The 26,367-nt window shown below is 55.9% G+C and overlaps 6 protein-coding genes across 6 annotated transcripts; 2 read left to right on the top strand and 4 right to left on the bottom strand.

Annotated features, from left to right (window-relative positions):
* Positions 1–3,322: 3,322 nt before the first annotated feature.
* On the top strand, positions 3,323–4,555 carry LMH87_011530 (uncharacterized protein; the record flags this gene model as incomplete). Its single annotated transcript, XM_056200686.1, has 1 exon — positions 3,323–4,555. The coding sequence occupies one exon, from the start codon at positions 3,323–3,325 to the stop codon at positions 4,553–4,555; it is 1,233 nt and encodes a 410-aa protein (XP_056052510.1).
* Positions 4,556–4,802: 247 nt separating this feature from the next.
* On the bottom strand, positions 4,803–8,818 carry LMH87_011529 (uncharacterized protein; the record flags this gene model as incomplete). The annotated part of the gene is made up of 6 exons (XM_056200685.1): positions 4,803–5,026; positions 5,099–5,221; positions 5,300–5,899; positions 5,982–6,168; positions 6,250–8,406; positions 8,462–8,818. The coding sequence occupies 6 exons, from the start codon at positions 8,816–8,818 to the stop codon at positions 4,803–4,805; spliced, it is 3,648 nt and encodes a 1,215-aa protein (XP_056052509.1).
* Positions 8,819–9,426: 608 nt separating this feature from the next.
* On the bottom strand, positions 9,427–11,093 carry LMH87_011528 (uncharacterized protein; the record flags this gene model as incomplete). Its single annotated transcript, XM_056200683.1, has 4 exons — positions 9,427–10,517; positions 10,570–10,634; positions 10,697–10,766; positions 10,826–11,093. 4 exons carry the CDS (start codon positions 11,091–11,093, stop codon positions 9,427–9,429), a joined length of 1,494 nt encoding a protein of 497 aa, XP_056052508.1.
* Positions 11,094–13,859: 2,766 nt separating this feature from the next.
* LMH87_011527 (uncharacterized protein) lies at positions 13,860–14,597 on the top strand (the record flags this gene model as incomplete). Its single annotated transcript, XM_056200682.1, has 3 exons — positions 13,860–13,983; positions 14,049–14,122; positions 14,196–14,597. The coding sequence occupies 3 exons, from the start codon at positions 13,860–13,862 to the stop codon at positions 14,595–14,597; spliced, it is 600 nt and encodes a 199-aa protein (XP_056052507.1).
* Positions 14,598–15,800: 1,203 nt separating this feature from the next.
* On the bottom strand, positions 15,801–16,938 carry LMH87_011526 (uncharacterized protein; the record flags this gene model as incomplete). Its single annotated transcript, XM_056200681.1, has 3 exons — positions 15,801–16,234; positions 16,388–16,506; positions 16,580–16,938. 3 exons carry the CDS (start codon positions 16,936–16,938, stop codon positions 15,801–15,803), a joined length of 912 nt encoding a protein of 303 aa, XP_056052506.1.
* Positions 16,939–18,392: 1,454 nt separating this feature from the next.
* On the bottom strand, positions 18,393–19,163 carry LMH87_011525 (uncharacterized protein; the record flags this gene model as incomplete). Its single annotated transcript, XM_056200680.1, has 1 exon — positions 18,393–19,163. One exon carries the CDS (start codon positions 19,161–19,163, stop codon positions 18,393–18,395), a length of 771 nt encoding a protein of 256 aa, XP_056052505.1.
* Between the last annotated feature and the right edge of the window lie 7,204 nt (positions 19,164–26,367).

Here is a 26,367-nt window from a genome sequence, read left to right as displayed (position 1 = left end):
GTTTTGTAAATGCAAGTAGGTAGGCCCAAGTACGGATACACAGCCTCCCTTGGGATGCCTGCGCTGTGGCGTCCACCACGCAGCGGAGCTTGTAGGCCGTCCGTTAGCGGGGAGCCAACGAACACAGCAAGCGCACAACGCCTGTAACTTTGCGGACAATCACCTGCCGCGGAGTTTTTATGGCCAGGCCGTCCCTCCAAAGCCCGCCCGCGCGGGCAACTGGTAGGATTGCAGGCCCTTTTGTAGAACCCAAGCGGCGGATGAGTCGCGGCGTGGTTGCAACGGCGAATCACCTAATCGATGGGCGCCATGACATTGTCTGTGGAATTGGTGAAAAGTCGGTGCGAAATCGGCCCATGCACAAACGTGCTCTCACTCACACAGCGAAGAGGCCTCACACCCAACCGTGCCATCTAAGAAATCTCTACAGTCTCGGGTCGCAGATGACGTAGACATGTAGCCTAGAGAAGAGGCGCAACGCAGCGCAGCATGCATCCCAGCCTTCTTCCAGATATCGTTGCAGCGGCAACCTATCCCCAGATCGGCCCCAGTCCACCCCCTTGCTCGGCCACGGCTGCCGTCTGCCTGGGGGTGCCCGTGCCGGCTTGAAGCCGGTTCGGTACGAGTACGATGCCCAGCGTAATCGTTACGGCCAAGCGGCTCGAACACGGCCGGATTCGACGCGCCGGGTCCGAATGGATGAGCCCCCTCCAACACGAGTCCGGCCGATGCCGAGGGGGGCTCGTATATATAGTTGCGCCGTCCCGACTGTGTGAAACATGCTTTCCCTCGGGAACTAATCGTTTATTTCGGCTTGGCTATCTCTGTGCTTACGCCCGACGCGTTGGTACACGAGCAAACGAGTTACCACGGGTGATTATGCGACACCCCTTGGGTCAAGGATGTTGGAGACTGGGCGCAGATACGGGCTGCATCCTTATCGTTGCAATCGCTCTATCCCATATCTCTTCTTTCCACACGACTTTCAACTTGCCATCCTCCGTACTCACCTGAAGCCAAATGCGCGAAGACCATGGTACCCAACAAACGGTGCGATGAGCTGCCCTGGGATCAGCAACAGTCGTCGATAGAGTCGTGTAATCGTTTGATAAGTCAGCCGCGGATGCTTATGCGGTAGCAAGCAAGCAAAAGATCATCATAAAGCGAGCTCCACGGCGAAGCACGCCATGGATGTGCTCTCGGAGCATCGCCACCAGTATAATTACAAGCATCTCCATCCGGCCGACGGCCCGCGATGGCGTGCGACGTTACCTGTAGACTTTCGAGGATAGATTAATTGCCACATATGTGGGCTGTAGCTGAAAAAGACATCTGCATCAACCTTTACCATTTCTTCAACGACATGTACGATGGACATTCCTAGATTCGCCAACTGCAGCCCAAGGTCTTGCAGGCTCTGTCACGGGCCTCAGCTTTGGCGTGCACGACGGCCCACTCGCTGAGCCGCCCAGTACACTCGACGACTTGGGTCTCCCTTTCTAAGACGGCGAGAAACATTGCTGGCAAGACCAGCTCGTTCGATTGTCTCTCGCAAAGCTGCTGGGACGTGCAAGACTCGGACGGCAACATGATGGATGGCGTCTTTTGCTTTGGATGCGGCCTGTTTGGCGTCCAGATTGGCATCCACGACAATGCGGCGGTGGCGGTGACACGGACGGCTTCAACTTTACAGTTCTCTCGGACGGGCAGCAGCTACGGGCTCGACAAGTTGGTGGCCAGGGAGTTGCTGCAGAAGGCATGCATGTTCAGCACCCCCTTGCGCGACAGGCATCACAGCTGCTTGATGGTGTAGGTGGTGGACATTGCAGCGGGCGACCGGCGAAGAAGATTTGGGCGGCCTGGGAACTCTCGGTCGACGACTGGCTAAAAGGGCCCAAGATCCAAGCAGCGACAGCAAGCGGCAGAAATGCTGTGCGTCGCAGCTTGCATAAGCTGGGCTGGACGATGGAAGCCTCTAGCGGGAAATCTGGGATACCTACCTACCTTGGCAACTGGGTATGCGCAAATTCTTCCTTGTGCAAACGGGATGCTGCAAAATGCGAAATGCGCTCAGCGATGGCGCCATCGGCCGTGACCTCGGGCGGTGTGCCGGCGAAGGGCGCCTTGGGATGGGCGCATGCGGTACTTACTACATGCAGTGTGCGTGAGCGATCAGCGGGGACAGAGGTACCGAATACCTCCAGATCGAGCTTTGACGGCCCGTCACCTTACCCTGCTTGCCAGCCACAGCCAGCACCTGCCAGCCAGCACCTGCCAGACCGCAAGCATTTTAGAGCGCCAGCTCGGAACGCGCTGGACTGGAACGACCGCCATGATGACAAACGCTCTGCTTTCGCATGACATGATTACAGATTCCATCTACAAATGTCATCATCGCATTAACCTCTTTTGATATTCAGACTTCGCATCATTTCTGTCATCTACTTTCGTCCATCGCTATATAAGCTTGCCTTATCGCCTGCCTTCTCATCAACTTGCACTTACATCTACCATTCCTGCTCGATCATCGCCGCCCGCATTCGTCGCACTTATTACTATAGCTGCCACCCACGCAACCGGTCTTCCTTGAACACTTGGACACCACAACACAAAAGCTACCGTACACCGCAACATCAATTCTCTCATCACTGCCACTACTCTGTTGTAAGCATCTGGCTCAATGACACCATCTTAACCTCTCCTCCAACTGACTCAAGTGGACCTTTGCGCAGACGTCAGTGCCAGTGGGTATCGCAGCCACTACAAGCTTAATTTTTCTTCCTTCGAAAAGAATTTTTCTCCTTCGAATTGCCGGACACCTCTCCACTGTGGACTTGTTAGGCTCATTGCTATAATTACTTGGGCGTCTGCGAGACCTTTTCCCACGATTTCGCAAAGCTCACATCCGAAACATCTGGCTTCCCCGCGCCCTTTGTCTTCGTTCAACACCAAATCTCGCTGTTCAGCTGACTTCAGCTCAACGCCATCTCATCTCTCTCCGACAGCCGGCTGCAGCTTCCGACCGCGGCCTTCAACACCTCCCACCAACCATCTCACGGCCGGTATCCGCGTGAGCATCCACAATTTGTTCAGTCTTTGACCGTCTCAAACCGAACCCCGACCCCCTGTTACATTTACGGATCAAAAGAGGGACACAAAAAAATCTAGCACAGATTCACTATTAATAATTGGGCTGCCCGCTTCCTCCGGAGTAGATATCTGCGACCCTGCACCTTTGCTACTCCGATTTTGACTATTGGAGAGCTTCTTCTTCTACAAAGCACCTACAACTACCACACACCGCAGCTTCAGCCCAGCCAAGATGTCTCCCGCCACCACCACAGAGCAGCCGTCCGTCCAGACGCCGCCCCGGCCCCCGACGCCTGAGCACCGCTTCGGCACCCTGGCCGTCCACGCCGGTTCCCCTCACGACCCCTCCACCGGCGCCGTCATCGAGCCCATCTCGCTGTCCACCACCTTTGCCCAGACAGCCGTCGGCAAGCCCGTCGGCGTCTTTGAATACTCGCGCTCTGCCAACCCCAACCGCACCAACTTTGAGACCGCCGTCGCCGCTCTCGAGCACGCCCGCTACGCTCTTGCCTACTCCTCTGGCTCCGCGGCTACCGCCAACATCCTCCAGAGCCTCGCTGCTGGTTCTCACGTCATCTCAGTCTCCGACGTTTACGGCGGCACCCACCGCTACTTCACCCAGGTCGCCAAGGCCCACGGCGTCAAGGTCACCTTTACCCCCGAAATTGAGGTAGACATTGCCGAGCACATCAACGAGAACACCCGTCTCATCTGGATCGAGAGCCCCAGCAACCCGACCCTGCGCCTTGTCGATATCCGCCATGTCGTCGACGTTGCCCACCGCCACGGCATCCTGGTTGTTGTCGATAACACCTTCCTGTCCCCCTACGTCCAGAACCCGCTGGATCTCGGTGCCGACATTGTCGTCCACTCCGTCACCAAGTACATCAACGGCCACAGCGACGTCGTCATGGGCGTCGCCGCCTTCAACTCTGACGACCTGTACAAGCGTCTGAGCTTCCTGCAAAACGCCATCGGTGCCGTCCCCTCGGCCTTTGATTCGTGGCTCGCCCACCGCGGCCTTAAGACGCTGCATCTGCGTGCCCGCGAGGCGACCCGCAACGCCACCACCGTTGCCACCGCCCTCGAGGCCTCGCCCAACGTCGTCGCCGTCAACTACCCCGGCCTCGAGTCCCACCCGCACCGCGCGATTGCCAAGAAGCAGCACCGCGACGGCATGGGCGGCGGCATGCTTTCCTTCCGCATCAAGGGCGGTCACGATGCTGCCGAGCGCTTCTGCTCCCTGACCAAGATCTTTACGCTTGCCGAGTCTCTGGGCGGTGTCGAGTCGCTGGTCGAGCTCCCCAGCAGCATGACCCACGCTGGCATCCCCAAGGAGCAGCGCGAGTCCGTCGGTGTCTATGACGACCTCGTCCGCATCAGCTGCGGTGTCGAGGATGCCGAGGATCTCAAGGCCGATGTCCTCCAGGCCCTCGAGGCTGCCGTGTCTGGCTCCAAGAACTAAAATTGGCATACACAAAGGAAGAGAGAGAGGGAGAGAAAGTCACGTATATATGAGCACAAGCGAAACGGTTAACTTTTGGGAAAGGTACATGCATATATTATAGACATGTCTGGGTTGTTTCTTTTGTTTAGGGCGGCTTCGGCCGGGCACTTTTAGAACACCAACGTTCTATCGAGGCTACTTACTACAAGCCCCAGAATGTATCAAAAAATATTTACGTTTTTTTCGTTCAGTGTATTATGATCTATTATAGTGAAATACGCCTGTGGCGACTCGTCTCCTCGTGGACCCAGAGTCCGACTAGCAGCACAATGGCCACCGCGCCTGCCGATACCTGCACCTGCCACGCCACAATGGACACGATCGTTGTCTTGAGCATGCCGTCGAGCGCCATGCCCGCCAGCGACAGGCAGAGAACCTGCAGCTTCATTGGCCACGAATCGAGCAGGGAGCTGGCCAGCGCCCAGATTACTGCGCAAGGGCGTCGTTAGCTTTCTCTTCCGCGCCACACTTTAGAGTTGCGAGGAGTTTGGATGTACGTACATGGTAGTATGAGGATGCGCGTGTTGACCAGGATGCCAGGCCATGTGCTTCTGACGTCTCCCAGACTGTTTTGCCATATCGAGCCGGCAGAGGACGAGACGATGACTACTGTGAGCAGCAGTGCTGTGTCAATCTGAGTTAGTATCTTATTTTTATCTTTGCGGGAAGGGGGGGCTCAGAAGAAGAAGGAGAGTTTCGTACTGGGACTTTTTGGGAATCGCGCCACGCAAATCGTAAACACGATGATGATGGCCACGTAGACGTACAGTAGCCAGAGCAGCGATGCCATCGAGCCAGCGACCCTTGGCGCATCCGTCGCGAGGTGCGCGAGCGTCGACACTACGAAAGCCGCAAGCGGCAGCAGCACCGCAGCGCGCTTCCTCGAGCGCATCGTCGTCTCCGCCGGTGCTGCTGCCGCCATCTTGGCCTTGCGACTCGCCGGGAGCCACGCGACCTCGTCCGGGCGTCCGACCCAGCGCCTTCCGACCGTCACCAGGATGACGCGCAGCACGATGCCAGCCATGTCGAAAAAGTACTGCATGAAGTGGTACACCCGCTCGTTGCGGAGCACGCCAAAGAGAGAGCGGCGGGCGAGCGGCGGGCCGACCAACGACAGCGTGGAAAAGGCGAGCGCGCGCGCGACGAACTTGGAGGGCGACGACGAGGTAGCGCCGAACCAGAGCCACACGAGCGAGGCGAGGACGGGGCAGGCGATGCCCTCGATGCCGCCGGCGACAATGGAGCGCAGGAGGGGGCCGGCGGGGAGGCCAGCGAGGAGGATGAGGAAGCCGGGTAAGAATGCTATTTGTGGTGTTTCGGCGTTAGCAACAATGATGCTCCTGGTTCAGCTGCGAGGGGGGAAACCCCGCGAAGGAAGACCAACCTTTGATGAGAACCAGTTGCGGCACCACTCGTTCTAGAGACATGCGTGTGACGATGAGGAATGCTGGCCCTTGCGCCAGTAAGAAAGCTACGCAGTATGCCAGTTTAGTATGCGTCGCGACGCTGTCCTCTGGTGTATACCGATCCCGCGGATCCCAGTACAGCGGCAGAAGCATATTCATTGCCATCTACAACGCACAGACGTGCCAGTTAGCCCTCTCTCGTCTCCCAAGTCGAAAATGTTTGGCTACTCGCAAGAAGAAACTTACAACAACTAAAAAAGCAAACAGGAGCTCCTGCTGCCATGGGCGGATCGTGTCCCGGGCCACCACGGCTTCCGCTGGCGCGACGCTGTCCTCGTCCCCGTGCGTGTGCGAGCGCAGCCGTACGCGAAACTGATTGATGCGACGCATCTGGTCCACCATGGTATCGTCGACGCGGATGACCGTCGTGCGCTCAAACGTGTCGTCGTGCCAGTCGTACGAGCACAGCATGGCGCGCTGCCCGCCGCCGCCGGCGCTGCCCATGGCGAACACGGCCACTGGTGGCTTGCGGGCTGCAATGTGCCGGACCGTCATCATGTGCGTGTCGACCAGCGTAAAGTTAAACTTCTCTCGCCGCCGGCGCTGCTGTTGTGGTGCCACCTCGGTGCTGCTGCTGCCGTTGTCCTGAAATCCCGAGTCGTCGTCGGCCGTGACGAGCGTCAGCAAACCGTTATCGTGACCCCAGAGATGGCGCTCCACGGTGCCCGCGTCAACATGGCCCTCGAGACCAACCAGCTGGGCCTGCATGCCTCGTCGTCGGTTGCCTCGCTGGTGCCAGAGATACAGTAGCGGCGCCAGAAGCGCGGGCAGCCCAAAGATGACAGTGCACATCAGCAACCCATAGAGGGAGCTGCCGCTAAAGGTGGTCCCTCCCTCCTCCACCACCTTGGCAGCCATGCACAGCACGCCAATGGCTCCGAGGCTCAAGCCGGCGGACCAAACGAGTAGTGCGACTAGGACCTTGCTGGGCGGCATCTCGCCCTGGCGCGCGGCGTCGGTGTCAAAGGCGTCCCAGTGCACGGCGGCGCTCGGCGCGCCGTCCAGGACCAGCGTGTCGCGCGCGTCCGCCGCGATCCTGACCACGCGGCTGCTGGGGTGCACGTCGCGGATGCGCGCGCCCCAGACGTCCTTGACATTGTCGTACCACACGGCGCGGCTGTCGTTGTCGTCCTGGTTCGGCGGCAGGAGACACAGCATGCGGCTCAGGAAGGCGCCGCCGTCGTTGGCCAGCGACAGACGCGCAAACGCCTGGAAGCCGGAGTCGCCCGGGTGCACGGCGGGCCGCTGGCTCATGGGCAAGAGGCCCATGAGTGCGTAGGCAATGTCGCCGGGGCTGAATTGGTGCGTGCCGCGGCGCGCAAAGCACTCCAGCGCCGTTTCGACAAGCCGGATCTCGGAGAGGATGGCGGAACCCTCGTAGTGGTTGACGAGCTCCTTGACGAGCTCGGCGTCGTCCCAAGCGCGCTCGGCAAAGTTGCGCTTGGCCAGCGCGGCGACGGGCGCGCCGCTGCCGAGGACGTAGAGCTCGACCCGGTGCTCGCTTGGGCAGAGCAGCAGCTCCGGCAGCGTCCACAGGCGCGAGCCCCAGTGCCGGAGCCACTTCGTCGTGTTGGCCTGCTGCCGGGAGGCTGGCGCAGGGCACTCCTGGCCGGCGAGGATGGCGGCGACTTTCTCGGACGCGGGCGGTCCGGTGGCGATGATCATGGAGTGGGCGGCGCGCACGACGTCGCAGATGCGGTACACGTCGTCGCTCTTGCTCGAGGTGCGGGCCACGCCGTCCCTGTCCCGGACGCACTCGAAATCGATCCAGAATGCGCGCTTCCCAGCCCGTTTCGCGGCGTCGAGCCCCCACTGGACGAGGATCGCGCGGTCACTTCGAGCGAGCTGCCGGTTTGCCTCGCGAGTGGCCTCGTCGGGATAGCCCGTGTACTTGTCGATTTCCTCATCCGTGGCTACACGAAACTGCTCGCGGGTATAGGACACAAACACAAATTCCATATCGACATCATCCCCCTCCTTGTCTAGGAACTGCGACACGTTGATTGTTTCGTATTCGTCCAGGGAAGGATCCCGTATATAACACAGGTGTCGGGGTCGGGAAGCCGCCCCTTGGTCGCTTGTCTCAACCAATATCGTATGAGCCTCATCACCGCCACTCTGAGGTGCTGCTGTAATGTCCGTGTCCAAGTCAATGTCGTCTGTATAGGCACGTCTTTGCGGGAGAGCAGAATTCGGCTCCGCTGACCTTGGGCCTTGCCCTCTGGTTTCGAGGGCTCCCAGCTGTCGGACCGGCTGATACCGAGTATCCGGCAGTGCAAGTTGGACGCCAGGCGTCTGTACCGCAGCTTGAAAGGGCGGGCTCATGAACTCAAAGCCGTAAAACTAACAGCGCTGTCAACAAATAGATGGAAGCAATATGGATGGTGAAATGATATACCAGAAAGAAGGAGAGAGGCCAAGACACCACGAGCCGCAGCGCGGCCTGTCCAAGAGCCCGCCCATCGGCAAGATTCAGCCGCGCCGACCCTGCCTGCAATATGGGCGCGCCGACCCAGTAGCTCATCTTGCCCAGCGTCGTCGTCGGCGAGGGCGGCCTGGTGGCCATGCGCTGCCATAGCTGTGTCGGCGGCAGAGACTGCGCATCCTGGAAGCTCTGCAAGATCAAGGGCGTGAGTTGGCCATCCGAAGACCGTACGTGGTACAGCATCCATCTGAACGGGACGCGCGGAAGTGCCGCTTCTGCGTCGTCGGAGTCTGTCCAGGAGACCGGTTCGTAATCTCCCGGAGACGACATTTCTATTGTTTGTCTCTCATTCCGGGATGACGATTTGGGTCAGTATTGTCTATGATGGGGGTTAAATGTATGAAAAGGTATTCAGTGAGCTGGCGTTTGAGCTGCCTTGTCGGCCTCGGCGCCACAGGGGTGAGGCTGTGTGATGCACTGCAGGTCAGCGCTAGAGATCGCGACTCCATAAGGCGGGTTCGGTCTGAGCTACTAAACTACCAGGAAATAAATCGGATGCTGTCTTGCAATGGTATGTTATTGCGATATCTTCTCGATTTGGTTTCGGGGACATCAGCTATATGTACATACCGAACATAAATAAGTCGCGTATCCGCCACGACCAATCGCAAGGCTATCGAAGTGAGCGACTACATGACCATCGATTGCTGTGAGGCTGTACCCGTACTAGCTCGACAGGACAGACGGGCCTTCCCGTTGCCTAAAATAGAAACTCGGGACGGCGACGTGATGCACTTTGCTTTCAGACAGACAACAACAACGCTGTATATTCTTGACGTATCGCAGTGCATTGGTACTTCCGCTTTGCAGCTTTTGAAGAATTTATTCATTACGTATAATCGTTTCGTGTTTGGGCACCGAACCCTATATCCTAGCAGTCATCCTATCGCCTCAGGCTCTGGCAACTCCGGCTCTGGCTCCTCCGGCTCCGGCCCTGGCAAAAGCTTGAGTGCACGCATTCCCGAGTGGACCTGGTCGAAAAGGTAACTGAGCTCTTGAAACGAGTTGTCGATACAGTTGCGAAATTGGCCGTCCAGGCTGTACTCGTAGTCGTACCGTCGGCCGGCGTCGATGCCCGCGAGCCTGTGCGCGACGTAGTCGTGCTCGGAGATGGGAATGCGCGCTCGCCGTTCGGAGAGAACATACGTGAGGCTGCTGAACTCTGGGTCGTGTGAATGGTAGAAGATGGGCTCGCCAGACGGGAGCCGCGGCTGGCGATGGCCCATCACTACCTCGACGAAGCGCTGCGAGAGGGGCCGGCCAATCGCAGCGGGATCGGCCCTGTCGAATGTTTCGCAAATAGGCTTTTCGGCGTGGAGGTAAAGCCTGTAATCGAGTTTGGAGCAGCGGCAAATGCGCAGTTTCGGCATGAGCGCGCGGAATCGCATCGCCATCCACAGGCGCTGGCCAGGGTCCTCATTTGGGAGACCGACCCAGAGATGCATGTCTGAGCGCGTATTATGTCCTACGGATTGATGCGTCATGATAGAAACTTCATTCATGTGAAGTTCTTCCAGAGATGGCCCAAAAGCGGTAGCTATGCGAAGCAGATCGTCTGGAAGGAGCGCAACGTCTCTGAGTTCAAGATATGTAGGCTTGGGCGGGGCCAGTTGCGCGCCGGGACCAGGAAATCTTCTTTCTTGCCATTGTGCCTGGCTCTCTCCACCAGACCTCGTGATATCTATTTTTTCGTCACAAGGAGCGAGAAAGGTCGCCGATGCTAAAGTGAGTGATTGCACATTGACCGCGTTGTAGATCATGTTCCACATGGCGGCGCCAAACATGCTGGCGGGGAAGGACTCGGGGCCGAGGCGCCTAATTTGAAGCACGAGCGTCTCGACTAATGAAAGCAGGTTTTGCATGTTCATAACATCCGAGGGGTTCATCCACAGCTCGCACAAGGTGTCATCGGCGACGCCTTCAAGGACGAGCGTCTTGAGCGTTGCCGAGTCCTCCTCGGGCCGCTGCCCTAATGCCTTGAGCGCATTGGCAAGAACACGAGTCGCGGCGCCGCAGCGTACACCAGTGATTGGGAACGGGAGGCAAATGCGGACGCGATCGATATCGCGGCAGTAGAAGAGAATATCTGTCATGGCACGGTAGAAGTCAGGCTCCGTAAATGACCTGTCGCTGAATGAGTAGTGATACCGTAAGGATACCAAGAAATAACTCAAGCTAGGGACGTCCAGAAGCATATTCATCAATGCGTCAACTTCGTCTGTGAGACAGTGTCAATACGCAGTGGAAAAAAACAAGAGAAAGCGGACTCCATCCTACAGTCATCTCGCAGAACGCTCATGTCGACATGCAGAGCTTTGCAGCGATAGCCTATGGTCTGCAGGGCTTCTGGGCGGGGCCTAGCATGCTTGGATTGCTTGTTGAGCCGCGTCGTATCCAAGGCAAGCGTGCGGCAGCCAAGCGGCCGTAAGATGCGGTTGAAGTCGTGGCAGACTAGGCGCTTGTCCAGGACGTCATTTTTGGTAGCAATGTGCGAAAAGGCTAGTACAATCTCTTCGACTAGCTCCCGAGGGAGCCGATCCATCATCGAGTGTACTCGGTGTCGCTTCCCCTGAAGCCTCTGCTGGCAGCGGCTGGACAAATGACGTGGGCAGAGGATGGCGTGTAGTTGATTGTTTCTGAAGCTCAGCACTCAGCGATCGGGGTTTAGCAAAGGCGGTTGGCGCTAGCTTTAACAAGGCGGGGAGCTCGCAGGGTGCAACCGTGCACGAGAATAGATAGACGCGCAGCAATGAATGAAGAGCCCAGCTGAGTTGATGAATTGGCCAAGTTGATCTCAGACGATATGTCACTGTTCGGTTTGTACGGAGTAGCTGATGTGCAAAACAGCCTGCGATTCGGGAATAGCAGGCATATCTGTACACCTCACGTGACGGCGCATAGGTACAGCATAGAAACACAAAATACATATTAGCAGCAGAGTATGTGCCACTGGCAAATATTGAGCCTTGCGTGCTGTCTCGCACTCGCGCATGTGTATTGCAAATGCTCCTCACATTTGCTGTCACTGTCCGCTGCGTCGTGAAGCATCATGAAGCCTCCTCTGGCTGCACTCTGGGCCATGTGGATGGTAGAACCACAGAGGTGGCGGGACGATGATACCAGGGCCAACGTGGACTGCCAAGTTAGGCAGGTGGCAGAAGCTGGTGGCTAGTGGCGGGCGGCGCTCTACGGAGTAATGACCTCTATTTCTAGCTGCGTCATGTTTATTTTATTTACTCAACTTGCGACAGTTGGCCTCCGGTGGTGGCACTTGGGTGACCGTTGGGTGACCGTTTGGGTGGTTCGGTGGCTTGGGCGCGTTTGGGTGGCTGGAGAAACAGTTCGGGGCTGGGACGGTAGCGCCACAGTCTAATCACACACAGTCGAACGGGTGATGGCGCTTTGGGGTAAGCAGCCGTGCGCGGTGCATACTTTGCGTCCGAATCGCATCGTCCATGGGTGCTGTGGGGACAATTGCGATGGATGAGACTTGACGGTGGACATTGTGTGCCGGATGCATTGTGTAACCTGTGCGACGCATTCCAGTCAGACAAGTGTTGCAGCGCCGGGGCGTGACACTGCTATGCGACAAGGGAGACGGACGATGCTGTCATGTGCAGCAATGTCATGGCGAAAGAAAATAAAAAATAACAGGGTGCTGGTTGCTTGGGAAGCGAGCGACCGGGATGCGATATCAGAATTTGGATGGCAATAGATGGGAAACAGGACAAGCTGTGATGGCAGAGATGAGAGTTTGGGCGATGACGAACGCCGAGGCGCACCCCAGCAGTAAAGAGGTTGAGAGGTTGCAGTGGGCGCTGGAGCGGGAGCTCATGAGGCTTGGCGGCCCCGGCCAGTGGCGAGGAGTGAAAGTTCCGGGGCAACGACAAGACTCAGAATACGAGAGCCCTGTAGTCTTGGCAAGCTACAGGCGGCACATGTGCTGTCTGTCGCCTGTCGAGTGGCAACAACGGGATACCTATGCCTGTACGGCTGGCACGGCTGTTGAGTGGCGCTAAAACGGCATGAGAGGGCACCATCTCCAGTGGGCCGACCAGCTGTGGTGCTGTGGCTAGTGGAAAGTTTCAGCGCCTCTGGCAACCTAGGACGCGAGATTTTTTTTGGTCTGTCACTGTCAAAGGACGACGGTGCTGGCCCTTTGTAAACAAGTTGGCACGTTGAGACTCGGTAAGTAATATCCACTGACAAGGCTGCGCGAAACTGGAGGCATGGGGCGTCTTAATGTTATTACAACACTTGTAATATCAATTGATGCGCCATGCCTGCCGGGTGGTCTGGCACTGGCCGAGTCCTAGGTACTGGCAGGCACGGGGCAGGCTGATAAGTACCAGTACTGGTAGTGATAGTAATCCAATATTCGATATGGGTATCCTTAGGCAGAGGTAATATCACCTAGTGGCGACGGAGTGGCCCATCGCCGTGCACAAAAGGCCAAATGGCCTGCAGACATGCTCGACTAGCGTCGTCTTGGCAGCCCCCAACCACTTGCGGCGGAAGTTGCAATTGCTCGAACATGACAAGTCGGACCAAGACTCGAACGCTGGACCCCGGCGAAACAGTGTGATACTCTTGGGCCTGGTTAATGCTGCCTGCGCTGCCACTGCCACACCGGCCTGCCAATCGCCCAAACAACGTGCTGCCAGCCCGACCGCTTCTTTTTAATTCATTGCGCCAGCCACATGGAACTTGGGCCGACGCTAGCAACGAAGCTACCTATCCAGCGTGCCAGGTACGCTATAGTAATTTTTAGCCAGCCAGCGGCTTTTGCCATTCAGGCACTAAAATAGAGTGCTGTTGAGAAAGACTGGCTAGCAACTGGCAACTGGCAAGCCCCTGCTCGTATCAGTAGCCCCAGCGACTAGCGCCCATTTCTCTGCTCCTCTTCGGCTTCCCCAGTTATATACCCTGCCCGTTCGGCCAGCTCTTGCCGTCCACGAGCTTTCCTTCCGCCGCCCAGCCCAACCGTCTGTTTTTTTTTTTAAACTGAGAAAAGCCCTCTCGTCATCCTCTGCCTCCACTTCGGACTTCTTCTCTTTCTTCTCCCCCTCAAAACCGCTTCTGCTTCTGCTTCTGCCCGTCTGCTCGTCAGTCGTCTCAATAACTCTTTAACCTTATATCCATACTCTTCCTCTCTCAAGGTAATTAATTGTCTCCCCCATCCACCCATCCGGAAGCTCCGCCCCAGACTCTCGCCGTCTGCACGTCGCATCGTCTCGGCCTCCGATTTTCGCCCGTTGCTAACCTCAGTTCCTCTCGCAACAGGTCAATCACACTCCTCCACACAATCACAATGTTCGCCAAGGCCGCCATCTTCGCGCTCGCCGCTGCCGGTGCTGCTACCGCCCAGGTCCAAAACTACACCAGCTCGCTCAACATGACGATTGACCCTAACCAGGCCACTGGTCAGGAGCGAGGTAAGCTTGCAATCCCCACGCGCCCATCGCCCACTGCTCTTGTACTGACGAGGCTTGTTGTTTAGCCCAGTGGTGTGCTGCTGAGACCAACAGCTGCAGCCAGCTTTGCGACGGCGCGTCCACGAATGACTGCTCTGCTGTAGGTTTTACCCTTCGCATTTGCGCTTCCTTGCCAGCGAAACCGCAACAATTGTACTAACTTGCTTGCCCAGGCCACTCTCGATTACAAGTGTATCTGCTCGTCCAACAGCAGCGCGCCCGGCCTCGAGTACTATTCTCAGACGATGCCCACCTTCATCTGCCTGAAGCTCTTTGACCTCTGCAACACCCAGAACGTCGGCAACGCCAAAAACCAGGAGGCCTGCAAGACCAACATTATGTCGCATTGCGGTACCCAGGACCCTACTAAGGCCACCACGGGCGGTTCCAGCAGCAGCGCCTCTGGCTCTGGATCCTCCACCACTGCCTCTCCCGAGGCTACTGGCCAGACTGGTGGCAGCGGTTCCGCCTCGTCGACCAGCAGCAGTCACGGCATGGCCGCTCCCACCATGGCCGCTGGTCAGGGTATCGCTGCTGCTGCCGCCGCCGTCGGCGTCTTTGCTTACCTCATCTAAGCTTGGCGATGTTGAACGAGTGCTGAGCAGCCCAGCTTGGCTCAGGGGCTTCTAGGCCGGCCCCGCCGCTATTTCACTTCTCTGTACCGATTTTTAAAACCAGTACGCCTTTTGGCCTTGACGATTTATTTTCAACAACGACGCAATACCTTGACGAATGCAAAAAAAAAGATGACGGAATGATGGAGTAGCTTCGGATGATCTAGATGACGAGTCCAGACGCTGGTGCCTCCACGCCGCGTCTCGCTTCGTCATGCTGCATCAGAGATTATGAGCTCTCTACATGAACCAAGGATAGGAATTCAGTATAGTTGAGCAAGGGGAAGCTGTGAGGTCGCACAGTCGGATCTTTGTTTTGTTTTTGCCGGCGTGTTTTCTTACTTATGATTTCCATAGCAGAGGCGAAGGGAGTAGATACTCTTAATTAATTTAGATTTACCACGTGGTACATTCCGGCTTACCATGCGAAAATGCCTCCCATGTAATTCCTGTAGTCGAATGCTTGCCTATTCCGGGCATTTGCTGAAGGTGATCAGCGAAGCGCTGTGGAGGTGATTGCCGATCGCTACGCTAACATCACAACGGCGACCTGAATTGGAAGTGTGTTGTGGCTGAGCAGAGCAAGGACGAGTAAAGCCTCGCTGGCGTCATGGCGCAGACGTTGACGCGGCCTGTGCTACAAGCACCAGCACACGCACGCTATGCGAGGCGAGGTGCTGGCCACCCCGAAAATGAGAGGCCGTTGATTCTTCCATGCAGGTGCGTACATTAGCATTACTTTTTGCCCCCTTCAAATGGCCTCTGAAACAGACTACGCGTTCTTCCATGTTCGGGTTGTGCGACGGGGAGCTGGTCGTCGATATAAAGTTGCTTGTACCATTATCTTCTTGCTTGCTGTTGGACAAAGAGGCCTTTGTGGAATGGGGGGGGGGGTCCTCTGTTTGTCGCAGATTAGTAGCACATCCATTTCTTTTTCGCATGAATGACATGTCTTTTTTTATTTTTAATACTTGAATGCTTGATTCCAATTGGCTGGTTACTGTTGTACAATATCTTGCTCTCCAACTTGACTGCGTTTCGGCTCTTGCAGCTAACTTACGTTGCACATCTGCAAAGACCTGGTGTAATTTACGACGTCAAGGCTGGTTGGTGGTCCCTTCGACATGGTCCGTCCGTCGTCTTCTGTTTTTTTTATTCAGCTTTTCAATCACTCTCGTCACCGTCCAGAGCCTCATCCGCCTCGTCCCTGTCCACCCTCTCCTCCAGCGCATCCTGCGTCTCGTCACCACTTGCTCTCCCCTCCTCATCCTCATCCTCATCCTCTTCTTCTTCCGCTTCTTCCTCGTCATCCTCCTCCTCGTCATCCATGTCCTCTGCGGCGGCATCCTCTTCCCCGTCGTCCACTTCTGTCTCGTCCGCGTCGGCACCAGACCCCTCCACGCGTGCCTTCTTGGATGGCGGCGCGTCGTCGTTGTCGCCACCGTCACCGGGCGCGGAAGCTATCGTCGTGTCGGCGATCAGGGAGGAGTCTGCGCCGCCGCCGCCCATGTCGGTGTCGTCGCCTGCTGTCGGCTTGGCGGCCGCCTTGACTTTTTGACGGTAGGTGTTGCGCTTGTCCGTCTGAATGGCGTTGAACTCTGCAGCACCATGGTTAGTGAAAAGAAGTCCCTCTTGCTTTGTTCGCCCCATGCGCTATGATTCCGGCGCGGTGTAGTACTCGAGGGCGTCTGCGTCTCGAGCAGGTGTAGCGAAAGTCATGCATTCGTAGGGTTCCCATCTTGGCAACGTACTCGCAAATTCCGCCTCGAGGGGCTCCTTGAGAAAATCAAACTCAATCTCCTCTAGCGCTTTGAACACGTCCGCCGGCATAATCGTCTTTTTATTCGCATTGAGCGTTATTTCGTTCGCGCTATTTCCCCCGTCATTAGCGAGCGTCCGACCAAAGCCTTCACTTCTCCAAAGGGACAAATTAAAAGACATACTGCGCCGCGAGATAGCTGATAAACACCGTCGTGCTCTTGCTCATCGCCATTATGGCGTTGGCCTGAATCTGCGTGTTGGCCGGCAGCACGCCCTTGGCCAACCGAGTGATGATGGACTTGGGCAGCGTCAGGTCCTCAATCGTCGTCTTGTCGTTGTCGCCCGCCGCCGTAGCCGCTTCCTTGCCCTTTTTCGGCCCGGAAGATGCCCCCTCGCTTATGGATCTGTCGGCGCCCGCTTGCGTCGTCGTCGTCGTCGACAGGACCGAGTCCTCGCCAGCGGTGACTTGTGAAGCGTCGCCGGCGGTGGCGGCGGCGGCCGAGACGTCACTCTTGCGCGCGTCGGATTTGCGAGGCGGCATTTTTGTTGTGTATATGCGATTATTTGTCTGGATGCCTTCAGGAGCCGCGTCGTCTTGCGTACTAGGGGAAATCTTTTCGCCAAAGGAGGGCACCTCGTTGCTCCCACTCCGAAGCAGTCGCTGGGTGCCTGGACAGGGAAGAATCGAGTGCGCGTAGTCGCCGTTGTTAGGTACCCAAGGGTTGCCGTCAAACTCGGAGTATCAATTGTGCAACGGTAGCAGTGGCCGATATCGTTCTCGAGCCTGACAATCAATTGCAAGCGAAAATCCCAAAAGTTGATTCCTCGAACAGGGCTGGGAGGCGCGTCTGTGCTCTGCACCCTCTTTACGGACGCGTTTTGCCAGCTGACTCCACATGTTCCCACCGTCCTTGCGTCAACCCGCGTTAAGTGGTTACATGAGTTTCCTCCGCAAGCGATGTGTAGAACTGGTTGCAAGTAAAAAGAAATTCTGTGAGATAACAAACATGACACACTCCATACAATCATGTACATATACATCCCCTAAATCGAAATCGACATGCAGGGCACTATGCTTGTGCCGGGAGGCCGTCAGCAAAACGTGGGGTGCAGCATGCTCATGTTCCACAGCAGCCTCACGGCGTCGAGCATACTACGTGCAGACGTACGACCTCATATATCAACCTCACAGTCGGCAAATGCACAAATACCATGGTAAAACAGGTTTCATCGGTCTCTGTTCAAGAGTTGATTGTTTAATTGAATCTCCTCCGGCCAGCCGTCAGTTTCGCTGATCCTCGTGTACTTTGTACGCATGTGCTCTAAATATCCCATGCTGAGCCCTGCTCAAGCATGGAGTGGTAAAACATGTTTGCCAGCCTCATGGTATATGCATGAAGATATTCGGTGTACTTTCCAGAACTCCTCCAGGGTATATCCAGCCATTTCGTACTTAATGCTAATATTCAACAAGAAAAAAAAAAAGAGAACAGAGAAAATCCTGTAAAATAGTCGAAAAAGCAGAATGAGCCTCCCGAGCTGTTGAAAAGTGTTTTTCGCCATAATAGGCGTTGGTTCTTCCCCAACATGTATGCTCATGTGTATGGCAATATGCGTAAATTGCCTTCTCCACTCAAGGGGAATGACAGCCACCTTGATCTGTGAGGTCTGAACGATCATACATCTGCATCAGAGCCTTGCTTGCAGAGTGCTCCGCAATAAGCGCGAGCTAAATCCAGTGCAATAGCTTGAATTTCTCGAAGTGTCGTAGAATAGCACCGTAGAAGGCATGTCCGTTCAACGGGCTGGAAACAGCGGCTGGGTCCGCCGACCCGCAAGCAGGGTTCAGCTCTGTGGGCATAGCACATGGCAAAATGAGAGAGCAGGGCGCCGGCATTGGTCAGCTAGCCTAGTCGGTGGCTTTCGCGAATTGAAGGGGTTGAAACAGGAAAGAAAAAAGAGGAGATGCCTAGTAATTGCATCCTGGCACGCCTCTCAGCCAATGGCTCGACCAATCTCGGACTTGTGGACTGGTGGTCGTGGTGACAGTCCACCCAGAAACATATCATCATCAAAGGATACCCTGGGCGGCTTGGCAGGAGTCGAGTAGGCGGTGCTGTTATTTGAGGCGTGGTGCATGGACCGGCTTCGAGTGAAAGTCTCTGTAGAGTGGCGCGGCGGCGTGCTGTCCTGGTCAGCGCCGTACCAGTGCTCGTGTGAGGGGCCGCGAGATAGAGATCGAGTACTCCATGCACGGTTGTGGCGGGTTGTACCAGACACTGGTGGGTGCTTGCTGATACGTGTCTGTCGTTTAGGCTGAAGGATGAAAGCATCGTCGCCTGGAATGGTGTCGTCGGTTAAACCAGGACGAGAATTCGGCGCCCGGGCGAGGACTGGTGTAGTGGGAATATCGACGCTCACGCGATATGATGGCGAGGTAGAGAGGAACTCCTGGTCCTCGGAAAGCCGGCGTGGCGGCGTGTTTTGGTAGACAATGATGCTCGGGGGCTTGTTCGATGAGGCCGAGTTGTCGCGCCGGTGTGATGGCCCCTGCTCGAGAACCTCGGAGCGTTCATCGTCCTTGTCGACTTTCCATGATTGAATCTCTTCCTCGCCGATTGGAGTGATGCCTCTGCGGAAGAGTCGTGCCCTGCGTCTTTGAATCCTGCAGCACAAGACAGCGCAGAGTGTGAGGACCGCGACCCCGGGAATTACCGAGGCGAGGATGATGGTCAGGTTTTTGTCGGTAATGTGAACGCCCCCCATTGTCAATGGAATTGCAGCTTTGGATGATGGCGAGAGACGGCCAAAGTTGCAGTGAGAAGAGGAATTGTGTCGTATCAGTCCATGTAGAGGGTTAGGCGATGTAGTCCGTTGTGATATAAGAAGCGGTCGAGGCGTCTACCCTCAGTCGACGTGAAAAGAAACGAATGAGGTGTAAAAGCGAGCGACTATGATATTTGCATTCGCCAAGTTGAGCGAGTGACGGGATATGAGCGTCACCTTGAGTTGGAAAAGGAAGGTCGGTATGGGAAGTCAACTGCGGCGTCGAGATATCTATAAGCAGTGGCGGTCAGCACTATAGTACTGAGCCCTCGCCAGGCGAATCAAGTAGAGGCGGAATAGAAGGAAGTAAGGTCTAGAGCAAGACTGTTTCACTTATAGACATGGGAAGGTATCAAGGCTTACAAGACGATGCAGAATATTCAGCAGTGAGGCTAGGTATGCCCTGGCAGGCTAAAAGAGACGACAAGAGCAAAGCAAGCGTTGGGGACCGGAGAGGATGGCGTAGTTCTATATACAAGATGGGGAGCAGAGCAGACTCGGGCGAGGGGTGGTGTGCGGACGGGGCGGCCCATCGTGGACACCATCTCAACCACGGCCAGCGGGGACGGCAGTGGACGTGCGCAAGCTATTCTGGAGGTACACGCAAAGTACCATTTACAGGCTAGAACGAAGCAGAGCCGATCCTGCAGGTCTGGGACCAGCGACTGGCCAAGGCGAAAAAGCTTGGAGGCTCGCTGGCGTAACAGAGTGGCAGGGGGCGGGCGGTGGGGGGGTAGAGCTGCAGGTGGCCTGTCGTAACGGTGCAAGCGTGGCGCACAGGCACAGGCACACAGGCAAGAGAAAAAGTAATATGGGCTGCGGGCGTTTTGGCATGCTGCAAGAACGACGCCCATATTTTTTTCGTGAGGATCAGGGGTGATGGCGGTTTGGCTCCTCGTGGTGGTGTGGAGAAGAGCGGGTGCGGGAACTGGTCCAGGGCCAGAAGCAGAGCAGCACGTTTCGAAGGCACTCCCAAACTCCGTAATAATACTGATGGTCTTTTATTATTCCGCACTTGTTCTGCTAGCTGGACTGGACGCACCGTCTGTGCAAGCTCGGCGGGCAGTGGGGGCGGACCATGTTTGGCTTACCATTTTCCGGTCTGCGAAGAGAGTCTTACCCGAGCTGGCAGTGGTGCAAGTTACAACTGTGAGATGTGACAATCGGAAGAGTGGTTCTTGCGGCAATGGCCTCTCCCTGCCCGATAGAGCTTGGTGCAGCTTATTTGCTAGTGAAGGAGCCGCATGGCAGGACTTGATCTTGTTGCCGGGCGTCGACTGTCACCGCCAGTATTGTTGGGCGGCGGCGACATGGCTTGATTCACTTGTCCGAGTCTGTTTGTGATGAGGCTGCTGGGGTTCACAGGCTGTGGTGACGCCAAGTGGTCAAGGTGCGCTGTTTCTGGCCATCATGCAGGCGGCCATGCAACTAGCGAGCGATTGGCGTGGCCGGGCCTGAGAGTGGCACGGCACTAGGCCGCGATACTTGGCCTCCAAAGCCTTCAAGTCAGGAACAAGAGACAGACTCCGCTATGATAACATCTTGATGGTGGAGAAGGTGCATTTCACAGCACAGATCAGCTCGTTTGAGTGAAGAAGGTTGCCGGTCGCGCGCGGAATACAGGCCGAATCATGACTTGTGTGTCTCTTTTTTGTCTCGCCATTCAGAGATTAATAGCTCTGTAAGCGCCGAGAGCGAATGTTTCGTAGTTGCGGAGTATATACCCGTTCCCTTGAAGACCCCACTGGCGGTGCGGTTTGACGGGGCAGGCTGCGATAGATTGGAGCGACTCCTTGCAGTAATTGACAGAATGTGACAGACTGTGCTGCGGCATTCAGCGAATGGCGTGTTTTGTAGACCGCTCCTGCAAATACGGCACAGAGATGCTCTTGCATACTAGTACTGGTAGTGCGGCATAGTTCCGGTGTGTGTTCAGTACATGTCTTATAAGTTATTACCACTGTCAGGCTGGTCATTGCAATGTCGATGGCGGCCACCCCCAATCAAGATCTCGAGGTCAAAGCGGACAGGCATCATTCTGAAGGCAAACCAGAGGTTCATCACGCATCGGCAGGTGCTCCAGCCGACACCCGGGCCATGATTGTGCAAACCGAAAGCTCGCTTTCGTGCCGTGATTCGTGCAAGCGGAGGGACACCAATGTCTGAGACCCAGCGGAAGGCGCCCGGAAACGCAGAGCATCACGGCTCGAGCCAGGTGTACATTTTCAACAGGCCGTGTGGAAAGAGGTGACGCAAAAGAAAAAATGCAGCATCAAAAGAAACGCCTGATGCACGGCGGGATACGCGCAAACTCTGTGTACCGGCGAAATGAGAGGGTGGCGAGCGGTTCGGATCAGTGCAAGCGGATATAGAGCACGGCTTGCGTTTGCTTGCCTCTTGGTCACGCACGTGCTGCAGGCTCGGTTGAAGCCATCAAGCAATTAGTCTGCTTATCATTGGGAAGCATTAGTAGACAGGAAAACCCACGATACGACGGCGTATGCAGCAAAAAGCAAGTTGGGGCCGAGAGCTGGCAGCTCGTAGGCATCTCGAAATGGATAGTGTGACAAGTCGTCCGATCTAGCGTGGTGGAGGACGGACAGCGGCAAACACCGTGAGCAGCACAGTGAGGCTGTGGTGTAAATGTACGGTGCTAGTGCGTGCCGCCCGTTTGCTGGCGGCGGCCCTTGGATCAAAGTGGAAAGCTGCGCCGTCTTGGGTGCCGTTTCACAGCGAGCCACAGCAGACTACTCAGTACCTACAGTGGACTACAGCAGACTGCCTACACCACTGTAACCTGCTTGGCACTTGGGTAGGTAGGTGCAGTCGGCAGCCACACAAAACTCGGTTAGCGCCAGCCCGCTGTCAGTTGCAGCGCCGCACCACTCCCGCTACTGCACGCCCCGCCTGCGCCTGCCCCTCCACTAGGGAAGGACGGTAGCACGCACTGGAGGTACCTACAACCCCACTGTAGGTACATTGATTTCAATCTGCACCTTTTGCTTGTTGCTTGTCTGCCATCGCCAGAGTTTTTGTTTCTTTTTGCCCGCTTTGACTCTTTGGCACTCTTTGGCGTGCAAATGTTTTGCTTTCTTTTCCCTCCTCTATTTTCTTTTGTTCCTTCTATCTTCCTCGGATTTTTGAAAGTCATCGTCGTGCGACCACTCTCACCTCAGACATGGAGCCCGACATTCAACCACCAGACACGAACGGGCAGCACCAAGCAGTCGTCGTTTCAGCTTTAGTTCATTACGCTTCATGACATAGGCCGCCGGTACTCAGTATACCAGTAAGATCATCAGTCGCCATTTCTCCATGTCCGATGGCGTCCGCTAACTATGGCATGGCGTGGCGTTCAAGAGCCGGTCCGGGCTGCCCACCAAAAAGAAATGGCTGCATTTGCACCGCTAATGTTACTGGTACCAGCACTCAGTAGCCCAGCCACAAGACGAGAATGAATGCTGGCCAATATGATTTGCTTTTTGTTTGCGTATTCTTGGCTACTGTGGCGCCTGGCCCTGGCCGCCGCCACCATGTAGCCAAGACAGGTACCTCGTGGGTACTCCGTACCCTGCCTGATATTCCATCTACATCTACGGATACACTGAGGGCAGACCTTTCGCCGGAGGATCGCCAGCCGGCATTGAGCAAAAGTAAAGATAACAAACAAAAAGAAAACCTGCGCAGTTCTTCCGAGGTCCGCATCCGCAACGCTCCCTAGTTTGTCAAAGCCTCCCGCTCGGTTCAATGTGCCGTCGCATTGTATCGAGAAGTTACATGGCACTTTCAACTACACCACTCACCAGCCATTCACTCGACGCTCAACAGATTACTGATGAGAAGAACAATCTGATTTGACGGCTGGACATGGCAGCTACACTTGCTCGTCGGCCTCAACCGCCGGCGCTGGCCTCGCTCAGAATACTGCCATGCCGTTGGTCCTCGTCCTGGTGAGACAAATCGGCCATGGCGGTCCTCGCTATCGGCAACTCTCGTTCCCGTCCGAGCGGTTTGTTCCCAACTTCTCACCATAACCAATTCTTGTATCCATGTGCATGGCTGGCTCTTTGGCTCCGTCCGCAACACACACCTCTCTGTCTTCCCCACACCACCCAAGTCACGATTCAAGCGAGCGCCGCCGCCGCCGCAACTGCACACTAACCGTACATATGTGGAATTAACGGGCTTGCATTGTGCAGCCCGGGGCTTGGCCACCCCTGGCTGAAATGATCATGTGCAGCATCGTCGTGCTGCGGGTCCCTGCGTCCTTTATCTGCGTAAACGTGGACGGAAGCAATGGACAATGCCTGCGGCTTCCCAGTGTGGGGGGTTCGTGCCCTTGGACATTTGCTTGACAAATTCACCACAACTTCCTTCTTTCAATTAAAGCCGACCGTTGGCGGTGCTGATCAATCCACAAGTCATGGCATGCAAGGAACAGGCCACGCGAGGTGTGGCCGCGTTCCTTCGTTCTGCCAGATAGAGACGGCAGCCGAAATGCGCCGTTGGTTCAAGCGGTCGACCATTGAACCTGCAGGGTACACAACAAGATCCTCGTGATACGTAAATCGTGCACACGTCACTTTACCCGAAATGATTGACAATTCAAACCAGCTAGTGATTTAATTTCAGCCTCGTGGCTAATAACAGCAACACAGCCCGCCACCCCGGTTTTCAGCTCTTGAAACACACCAGCGGTCGGCCGCCATGCGGGGAAGATGCAGGTACCAGCCTGGATGACTTGCAGCGGCATGCGTTCTCCAAGAACCAATGCACTCCAATCTGCAGGTAAATGCATATTTTGCCTGTTTCATGTATGAATATTGACGAAAAACGTAACTCGCGTCAATACGTGATGTACTGGCATCATGCGGATGTTCAGACGCTGACTGAGACGTCATGAGCGCTGCGCGATGCCGTCTAATTAGACACCGGCGGAGGCCTCGTCAACCCTCCCTCCAGAAGCAGATACAATAATCAGTCGCCGGCCCTTGCGGACTTATCGCTTTTTGCTAGTGGTATATCGGCATGGACATGACTTTTTGTCTTACAGGGCTTCTGCATACCTTGTGAGACGGATCCCATTTCTCAGCCCAACCCGCCTGCTGGTCCTAGCTCCCCCGCAAGGCTGCGTCGTCGCGCTCTTTCTTGTTAGATTTGCTGACGAATATCTTGTTCAATTCCGGCTCCAACCCACGAGCGCGAGTGGCAAATCGAATATTGCCAAGCTGAAAGCCAGACGGGCTTCGTAGCTCCGGAGCATAGTTTGGAGCTTGGGCCTTGCCATTTCTGTCCAGTTACGACTACAATACCAGACACCGTAACCGTACGGGAAGCCGCTTCTCCAGGGGCAATTTTATTCTGGCTTTAGTTATGCCGCAGCTCGCGCCGCCCTGGGACGGGCCGCTTGGTCGGTGCCCGACTGTGTGAGATTGAATGAAGGTGTTTCTGATTTTCTTAGCGCAGCGGGAAATGGGCTCGTTGTGAATCATCGGCAGTTCGGGCCTCCAAGGCAACGAAGCCTGTCCGTCCGCAGACTTGGTGCACCCGACCTTGTCGAGGTCTTTATTTCCCGGAAACAGGGTAAATAGAGCTGCTCTATGCCGCGTTTCATCGGTTCACAGAGATGCTCTGTTTTCATTGCGAAGTCCGGGGTAATATGGGGTAGGGACGATCAGCAGGAAATGAGCATTGTGATGTACACGTCGCGGCATCTACGTGCATTGTGTCATTCAAACAAGGCAAATGCTGCGCAAATGCTGCGCAAATGGCCTCATCAAGGACAGAAAAAGCACTGCGATTGTCGTGTAATTGGAAGACCACATATCGTGTGGCAGCATCAGTCCCCGATTGATGATGCCCGAGAGTATCGCGATGAACTAGTTGCGCGAGTGACACCAGCCCTGACCTTTTCAACGCGTATTTTCTGCCCAAACCTTCGTCACAATAAACGTAGCCAGTCACAACGATAACGTTGTAGTAGTAACCCCTCGAGAAGGCGACCCATCCGGCTAACAAATGGCCAGTGCTTTTCGCTTTAAGCTCACACGGCATGACTGTAGCTCCCGGCTTGTCCGTGCGTCGTAGCCCCTTCATCAAAACAGAAACCCAGATCTACGAGAGTTGTACTCAGCGCGGCGACGCCTCTGCCGATGCGATGAAAAGGCGGCGTAGATCAAAAAGCATCACTTCAGCTATTCTTGTGGACCAGGGGCGGGTAAATAAACATTTGCGGCGGTGAACTGCCCAGAAAAAAAAGAAGAAAAAAAAAGAAGAAGACGAAGGAGCGGCCACTGGCGGCCGCAAGCATACGCCCGGCAGCATCGCGGTCTCCTTCTTCCAGATCACACCGCAACAAAAAGTCTCCCACAAGGAGGAACGAGACGACAGACAATCTGTAGGCACAGTGGCATAACTATGTGACACTTTTCCCTTTCCCCCTCATCACGTCATGGTCTTTTGCGCAAGCACTGTGCAACTGCCGATGCGAAATCACCAGATGGACGACTCACCGGACCCGACGCTATGGGTGCCCGAATATCCTATTCCGGCAGTCCGACCGGAAAAAAAAAAACAGACATCAAGTTTTGCTTGGAAACCCGTACGTACGTGACTCAGGTGCTTGGCTCCAACAAGGTCCGGGCCTCGCAAGTAGAGGCTCTCTCTCTGTCCGTGTGTGTGGTAAGCGAGCTGAGCCAAGAGCCCAAAGTGCATCCTCACGATGGGATTGGCCAGCGCGGAGCAGCCATCTAAACGTGGCCGTCCTACGCAGATGGTGTGCGGGCGGTGCGGGGTGCAAAGCGAAGCCCAAAAAGCTTGCGGCCATCAGTGGTTAGTCAATGACTAAAGCCACCAGCCCAACGAACGTATTTGTCCGAGTACCACCAAGTTCTGTTGGTGGCGTGCTCCTCGCCACAGGATTGACTAGTTGGTTAGGCATAGGTAGGTGGAAGCGTGGCTCTAGTGGTGGAGTGCGGACGAACCACGGCGGGCGCGATCCCGCGTCGGCTCGAAACCAAAGACGGCGCCGCACAGTCCCAACACGATGAATGTACGTCGTTGAATAGACGTTTCGGTGAACCTATGCCCCTCGGTGAGACTAGAGAATAAAACCACGACACCAGAACGAGTGACGGCGAGCTCT

The sequence above is a fragment of the Akanthomyces muscarius genome, chromosome 4 (assembly GCF_028009165.1).
Source record: "Akanthomyces muscarius strain Ve6 chromosome 4, whole genome shotgun sequence".
NCBI lineage: Eukaryota > Fungi > Ascomycota > Sordariomycetes > Hypocreales > Cordycipitaceae > Akanthomyces > Akanthomyces muscarius.
Note: the sequence above shows the minus strand (reverse complement) of the source record. Positions and strands in the feature narration are given on the sequence as shown.